The sequence below is a fragment of the Papaver somniferum genome, chromosome 10, assembly GCF_003573695.1.
Source record: "Papaver somniferum cultivar HN1 chromosome 10, ASM357369v1, whole genome shotgun sequence".
NCBI classification, from domain to species: Eukaryota; Viridiplantae; Streptophyta; class Magnoliopsida; order Ranunculales; family Papaveraceae; genus Papaver; species Papaver somniferum.
Genome location: NC_039367.1, coordinates 25,085,026 through 25,093,526, shown reverse-complemented (window position 1 = coordinate 25,093,526; position 8,501 = coordinate 25,085,026). Strand labels below are relative to the sequence as shown.

The 8,501-nt window shown below is 37.3% G+C and overlaps 1 protein-coding gene across 1 annotated transcript; it reads left to right on the top strand.

The window, feature by feature from the left end:
• Positions 1-4,852: 4,852 nt before the first annotated feature.
• LOC113315246 (protein NUCLEAR FUSION DEFECTIVE 4-like) lies at positions 4,853-8,185 on the top strand. The gene is made up of 2 exons (XM_026563551.1): positions 4,853-5,550; positions 6,823-8,185. Exons 1-2 carry the CDS (start codon positions 5,386-5,388, stop codon positions 8,017-8,019), a joined length of 1,362 nt encoding a protein of 453 aa, XP_026419336.1. The 5' UTR covers positions 4,853-5,385; the 3' UTR covers positions 8,020-8,185.
• Positions 8,186-8,501: the final 316 nt, after the last annotated feature.

Here is an 8,501-nt window from a genome sequence, read left to right as displayed (position 1 = left end):
GAATCAAAGGATGGAGAAGAAGGAATCTGGTATTTAGATAACAGAGCCAGCAACCATATGACTGGTAAGAAACATTATTTCTCTGAACTCAACGAGAAAATCAAAGGAAAAGTGAAGTTTGGGGATGGATCTTCTGTAGAAATTGAAAGGAAAGGATCAATTTTATTTCAGAGCAAGACCGGAGAACAGAATCTTGTCACAAACATCTACTTCATCCCAAACTTACAAAGCAACATTCTAAGTTTAGGACAAGCTACAGAAGTTGGATGTGATGTTAGAATGCGAAAAGATTATCTAACAGTTCATGACCCAAGTGGAAGACTTTTAGTTAGAGTCTCACGCTCACAGAATAGACTCTACAAGATAAGTCTCATGATTGGAAGGCCATTGTGTCTGAATATGAGACTGGAAGATCAGACATTGAAGTGGCACGCAAGGTTAGGACACGTAAGTTTCAGAACCTTAAAAACTATGTCTCAGAACAAGATGGTTCGAGGGATACCACAGATAAACGATGAATCAAGGATCTGTGAATCATGTTTAGTTGGGAAACAAACGCGTCAAGGTTTTCCAAAAGCAACAACATTCAGAGCCTCAAATCCATTAGAGCTTCTTCATACTGATTTATGTGGTCCTATTACACTACAAACCCTTGCAAATAACAAATACATATTTGTTATTATAGATGACTTCACAAGATATATGTGGTCTATTCTTATGAAAGAAAAGAGTGAAGCATTTGACAGATTCAAAGCTTTCAGAAATCTGATAGAAAAAGAGTTAAAAGAGGAGGTCAAAATGCTTAGAACTGATAGAGGAGGAGAGTTCACTTCCTTAGAGTTCAACAAGTTCTGTGAGTCAAATGGAATCAAAAGGCAACTCACAGCACCATATACACCATAACAAAACAGAGTGGTAGAGAGAAGAAATCGAACTCTAATGGAGATGACGAGAAGTTCATTAAAAGCTATGCAGGTACCTAACTATCTATGGGGAGAAGCTGTACGACACTCCACATACCTAATAAACAGGATACCTACGAAATCTCTGAAAGACATGACTCCATATGAAAGTTTGCGAAAGAGAAAACCAAACATAGATCATTTAAGAGTATTTGGTTGCAAAGCATACGCAAAAGTTGATTCTGCAACTCTTAAGAAACTGGATGATCGATCTCAGACTCTTGTGCATCTAGGAATTGAGCCTGGATCCAAAGCTTACAGATTATTCAATCCAACAACGAAAAGAGTAATAGTGAGTCGAGATGTGGTATTCGATGAAAAAGCAAACTGGAACTGGAAAGAAACTAATGATGGATCAAGTAGGGATCCAGGAATGTTTCACATGAGATGGGGTCAAGTAATTGATGAAGGCGAAGGACCCATAATCATCAATACCAATGGAAACAATGATGTTAATCAAGAAGAAGAAGACAATAATGAAAACACTGAGAATAACGAAGAAGTAGAAGAAGAAGAAGAAGAAGAAGAAGAGGAGATCGATGAAATAACTCAACCCATTCCACTGCGAAAATCAACAAGACAGATACAAAAGCCACAGTATCTGGAGGATTATGTTCTTCAAGCTGCAGAAGAATGTGAGATTATGCTACTTTCTGTTAATGATGAACCAAGGAATTTTCAGGAAGCAAAAGTCTCGACTAAATGGACACAAGCATGTAGAGAAGAAATTATTTCAATCAACAGAAACAAGACTTGGTTTCTAGTTGATAATCCAGGTGGGGTAAAAGTGATTGGCCTCAAGTGGATCTTCAAGGTTAAAAGAAATGATGATGGAACTATTAACAAATATAAGGCAAGACTTGTAGCTAAGGGATACGTTCAAGAATCAGGCATAGACTTTGATGAAGTTTTCGCACCAGTTGCTAGACTAGAGACAATTCGTTTCTTAATAGCAGAAGCAACATCAAACTCATGGGAAATTCACCACTTAGACGTTAAGACAACATTCTTACATGGTGAATTGCGAGAACATGTGTATGTTGAACAACCAGAAGGTTTTGAAGTAAAAGGACAAGAAGCTTATGCAAGGATAATTCTGAAAGAAGCAGGACTTGAAACTTGTAATCCAACTAAGATACCAATGGAGTTTGGACTTAAAGTTTCAAAGGCACAAGAAGAAGCAGAGATTGATTCAACGTGTTATAGAAGAAATGTTGGGTGTCTTAGGTACTTGTTACACACAAGACCAGACTTGGATTTCTCAGTGGGAGTAGCTAGTCGTTATATGCAAAGTCCACGCAAGTCTCATGGTGACATCATGAAGCAAATATTAAGATACCTAAAAGGAACAATCACGTATGGATTGAAGTATGGTCGAGGAGGATCAAAAGGAATTGTTGGGTATAGTGACAGCAGTCATAATATTGACCAAGTTGATGGAAAAAGTACAAATGGTCGTATATTTTATCTAGGTGAAGCACCTATTACATGGTGTTCACAAAAGAAAGACACAGTAGCTCTGTCATCATGCGAAGCTGAGTTTGTGGCTGCAACAGAAGCAGCTAAACAATCAATATGGCTTCAAGAACTGTTGGGTGAAATCAAAGGAAGAGAACCTGAAATAGTTCTCATCAAGATTGATAATAAATCTGCAATAACACTCACAAAGAATCCTGTGTTTCATGGTAAGACGAAACACATTCACAAAAGGTATTATTTCATACGAATGCATCGAGAAGGAGTTCATTAACGTAGAACACATACCTGGAACTGAGAAGAAAGCAGATATATTGACAAAGGCATTAGCTCGGATCAAGTTTGAAGAAATAAGACAACTGATTGGAGTACAAGATATGTCACAGGTAAGGTTGAAGCTTAACGGGGAGAATGTTGGTTAAACTTCAACATAGAAGTCACTAACAAGTTGGTTAGGACAATATTAGGAAATTGATGTAATCCTGAGGGAATTAGAAGTCATCTAGTTCTAAGAAAAGGAAAGACATGTAATAAGGTAATAAGACTAGGAAAAGGAATTCATAGTTCTATATATATATATGGTCACCAAAGTTGTGGTTGATCATAAGAGCAAGATTAGAGCTTGTGTTTAGTTTTGAGATATTTTCTAAACATCAATAAAGAGAGTTGTCTTTATATAAGCTAAGTTTCATTTTGCAGTTTCCATTAACTTCTCATTCTCGTGCTTCTTGAAGTTGGACAAGTATACTCAAAGGAAAGGATATTATCAAAGATTGACTTAGGTGGGCTATCGGTAATGAAGAGAAGGTTAATATATGGTGTGATGTGTAATTTTCACATAGATGTAAGATGTATCCATTTTACAATACTACTTCTAGCTACCCTACTTTGAAGGTGGATACTCTTATTGATCCTCATACTCGTGTTTTGAACCTGTATCTGCTAGACAAAATGGTTCCACCTGAGGTGCTTGATGATATCAAAGTTATTCCCTTGGATGAGTGTAGTTCCTCAACTGTTTTGAACATGTATCAGCTGATTTTCGAGTTTACTATGAGAATACCTATTTAGGTATTCTCATAGTAAGGATGGTAATGTTTCAGGTTAAAGCTTGCTACAACTAGTTACGTGACAAGCAATGTGTCTCTTCTTCTTCTCAGACTGGTAAGTGGCAAGCTTTGTGGAAACTAAAGTGCCCTGCCCATATTCAACACTTTTTGTGGTTATTGGCTCATGATAGGACTTTGGTTAGAGATAAACTTAAATCTCGTGGCATCAATATTTCAGGGCTTTGTCCCCTATGCCACCAAAAAAAAAGAAACTATTTCTCATCTTTTTGTTTCTTGCAGTCATGTTTCACCTGTTTGGCAGACGTTTTTTTTTTATGCTTATGAAGTTTAGACTCTTCCATCTCATGTTTCTTTGGAGTGGATACTTCACATTTTGCAGCTTAATGGAGAACAAAATGATTTGCCTATGCGTATTCCATATATTCTCTGGAATTTTTGGTGTCACAGAAATCGACTTGTGTTCTGTCATATTCCTTTTTGTTGGCAGGCTGTGCTTAATTGTTCTTATAATTCTGCTGGTGAATATTATAATGCTAATAACTTGATATCCTCTCCATGCCCTAAGTTTACTTCTTCCATCTAGTGGAGGCCACCTGGCACTGACTTCGTTGAGTTAAATGTAAATGAGACTCAAATGATGCAGGTACTTGTGGAGTTTTTAGAGCCGTTGATGGAAGTTTTTTTTACCGCTTTTGCAAGATTTAACTATCAAAACTCCAATAATGTTGCAGAAACGTAGATTGTTCATGATGATATGAAACTGACTTTAAGAAGTTAATCGTGGAAAGTGATTCGCGATATATTATGAATCCGTCATATGTCCGTTGTTTTTCACAATGTTGTCTTTCAACATCAATACAGGGAAGAGAACCGCGCAGATGATATCTTGTCCATAAAAACTGCATTTGATTCTACCTCGGATACCTAAATAGGTATTCCCCCTCTTTTTTTGTCTCATATTTTGTGTAGTGATGTTTTGGGGGAGATCCTCCCCATGAATCATAAGGTTTAAGTAATTAGCTCATATACATATTTCTTACCAAAAACCTTAATGACTTCTGCTCTTCATTTTCTTTATTTTTCCCTACGAACCTTGTTAACTTATCCACGTTTTCTGATCAGGGATGGTTTTGGCCAAAAGTGTTCTAAAACAATTCATTTGGTATACGGGGACAATCGAGATAGAGGCGTGCACAAATTGCCCTTTCCAACTGCTGAGAGGGCCATACCTTAAAGCTTTGAATTTCCCAGATCAAGCCGGGTTGACTAAGTCAAGTAAGCTAGCGATGGTTTACATTTCTCAAATAGGGCCATGAATCATCAATTTGTAGCAATAATTTCAGAGCAGAAGTGGACATTAACAGCTTGAGCCACGTAGTTACTAGTGAACATTTGGACTTCCCATCTTATGATTCACCGTTTCCTTAAATTGCAGAAAATAGAAAGATTCGCCATTTCCTCCTTCCATACTCCCAATCTGCTAGCTCAAAATAATGAAGAATCAGTGATATAAAATTTGAATCTCATCAGAATCTGGAACGAAGAAAAAAAAGATGTAGAATTCCTCCTGTAAATGGCTAGCAACAGTAGCAAGTATATGGATTCAGTGCAGTAGTGGTTCGTCATATGCTTTTGGTATTTACTCACCAATTCTAAAAATTAGTCAAGATTATGATCAATCAACTCTTGATTCCATTGCCGTTTTCAAAGATATTGGTGCAAACGCTGGACTTTTATCTGGTCTTCTTTACACTGCTGTTACACTTCGTCCACGCTCTCCTTCTTCATCTTCTGCTACTTCATGGGTTTCTAGATTCGGTGGACCATGGATTGTACTTACTGCTGGTGCAATTCAATGTTTCATTGGGTATTTTTTTATGTGGCTTGCTGTTACTGGAATCATATCAAGACCCCCAGTTCCATTGATGTGTTTGTTTATGTTTCTTGCTGCTCATGCTCAGACTTTCTTCAATACTGCTAATGTTGTCACTGCTGTTCAGAATTTCCCTGATTATAGTGGAACAATTGTTGGTATCATGAAGGTCAGTGGAATTTTACACAAACCCATGTTGTTTTTTCTATTGGGTTTTGATTTATTGGGTTGAATTAGATGGTAATTGTCAAATGGCATTTGATAATTGATTGAAAAATGCATGAAAAAAATGCAGTTCGAGGGGTTGTCAATTGTGGGTTTTGTTAATAAGGTTGTGCTTTAGATTGGTAAGTGCAAGATGGCTAATTTGTTGGTGGTGTTATCTTTCATTTGACTGCATTTGGAATCCATGAATGGTAAGATCAGAGTAGACTTTGTACTGTGACTTCTCAACGAGAATCGAAAAAGCCACTGAAAATGCTTGGATACATGTAGGGAAACATGTTTAGTAGCAGAAACATAACAGGGATTAGATATCGCCATGACAAGGTATCTATGGTGTTGATAGTGAAACAGTTTGATTATTCAGTAAGCACAGTCTTGTAAAGATAAAGAACCTATGTGATGTGTAATTCATACTTTAGGGACTCAGGGTACTTAAAATTAGATTCTACCTAGTATGAATTCATTTTCCAGTCTATCTTGCACTGCTTATAGTGACTGTAAATGTAGAGTTTAAAAACATTCTTTTATGATGCCAAAAAGTTATTATTTCGTAATTAGATTTGAACTTGTATTTTTAACCAAATCTTCAATCCTTCCAGTGTTGTAAAGGGTGTTTGTTTTTCATTCTCTTGTACTGGTAGATGATATGCTGAGACTGTATCCCAAAGGATCCAGACACATAACTAGTAATTGCTATGCTGAGATTGCATAAATAGAAACCATCTCCAAAGTTCTTTAGTCGTATTGATTCAGCAATTTTAGGGGGATAAGTTCATTTTTGAAACCCAAGCGTTGAACTCCAGCTGCTTTAGTCGTAGTGATTCAGCAATTTTAGGTGGATAACTAGTCCATTTTGAAACTAAGTGATACATCGAAACTTCCTCCATAGTGTAAATAGTAGAAAGTTATATCATGTCTTCATGGTCACATTCAAAATTAGCCCTGGTACCATTTTTTGATGCAAGCCTCGGAAAACCTGAAGTGTTGTGCAGGTGGATAAGGTTGGTATGAGGGCATTTGCCATTCTGTGTGACCTTGACTAATTGCGGTGGAATTTGAGAATAATTTGAAAACTAGATGAATGCCTTTACTTAGGACTAGTATAAATTAAGTACCAGAAGTTATGTTATGTTATATTAAGAAACAGGTTCAAGATTTAAGGTGCTCTCTGAGCATTTTAGTTTATGTGGTATCCTAAGCAATTTTTCTTTTCCAGGGTTTTCTTGGCTTGAGTGGAGCAATACTAATTCAAGTGTATCAAGCAATATTTGTGGACAATCCGAGCTCTTTCCTGCTGATGCTTGCTCTGCTGCCAACCTTAGTTCCTCTCTCTCTCATGTTTCTGGTAAGAACTCACCGTACAAAGGCAAGTAATGAAAAGAAACACCTGAATGGTTTTTCGCTCATTGCTCTGATCATTGCTGCCTACCTTATGGTCATAATTATCTTGGAAAATGTATCAACTTTGGAATTGCCTATACGGATTGTTTCGTTCTCTATACTTCTAGTGGCACTTATTTCTCCACTTAGCATTGCATTTATAGCTCGTTCCAGAGACCCTCCATATTTACCTCTGGAAGCGTCCAGATTACTGGAAGACCCGCATCAGCTTAAAACTGAAAATGTTTACAAGAGACTTGAACCTAGTACTGCTACTACGACGTATCATGAATCTGCTACAGAAACAACCCCATTAGCCATTGATAAGAGGACAACTCTTCGAGGAGACGACATGAATCTTTTGCAAGCAATGCAAAAGGCAGATTTCTGGTTGCTTTTCCTAGCCATGGCATGTGGAATGGGCTCAGGACTAGCCACAGTAAATAACATCAGTCAAATAGGAGGATCTTTGGGTTATACTAGTGTGGAAACTAGTACTTTGGTTTCTTTGTGGAGTATATGGAATTTCCTAGGTCGGTTTGGAGCTGGGTACATATCTGATTACTTTCTACACTGGAAAGGGTTGGCAAGGCCAATTTTCATGTCAATCACTCTCGCAACGATGAGTATTGGGCATGTAGTGATTGCTTCTGGCCTACCCGGAGCACTTTACGCAGGATCGATATTGGTGGGTGTTTGTTATGGCTCTCAATGGTCATTAATGCCTACCATAACTTCCGAGATATTCGGTGTAGCTCACATGGGTACCATATTCAACACCATTGCTGTTGCGAGCCCAATTGGATCGTATATTTTGTCAGTAAGAGTAGTTGGGTATATTTACGACGCAGAAGCAGCAATAGATGATGATGGTACCGTGTGCAAGGGTGCTCATTGTTTTATGGTATCCTTTTTTATAATGGCAGTTGTCAGCATTCTAGGGTTTCTTATTGCATTGGCATTGTTCTTCAGGACAAGAAGGTTCTATAAGCAAGTTATATATGGAAGACTGCAACATTCTCTTCGACAATAACAGGAAGCAGTTGAAAAGGATGTAAAAAGTTTTGAACCAAATGGAAGTTGGTTGAAAAAAATATTTCATTTATTTGTGCGTGCATAATACTGTGAACTACTTCATTTTGTATTATGTAATCTGAAGAAAATTTTCTCCTCTTTTAATGAAGAGAAGATTTAAGTAACCTGAAAAATAGTTGTAATCTTATCTCCTCTTCTAATCAAGTCCCATGAGGGTAGTTGCTGTGTCACAGTATCTTACATGTGATACTGTGAATGCCCTATGAAGCAGCTTTATTGGCTAGATTTTCTTATGTTTTTGTTCTGGCAACTCAGCAAGTAGTAAAATACAAGACCCACTATTTTTCAGGTGCTGACATATATATGGTTCAAGATATTGACATAATTGAGATCAGTGAATAAAACCTTGCAGACTGTCTGATCATACAGGAACCAATGGCTTCAAACTCTAAATGATAGTATTTTCTAATAGGAGCTTTT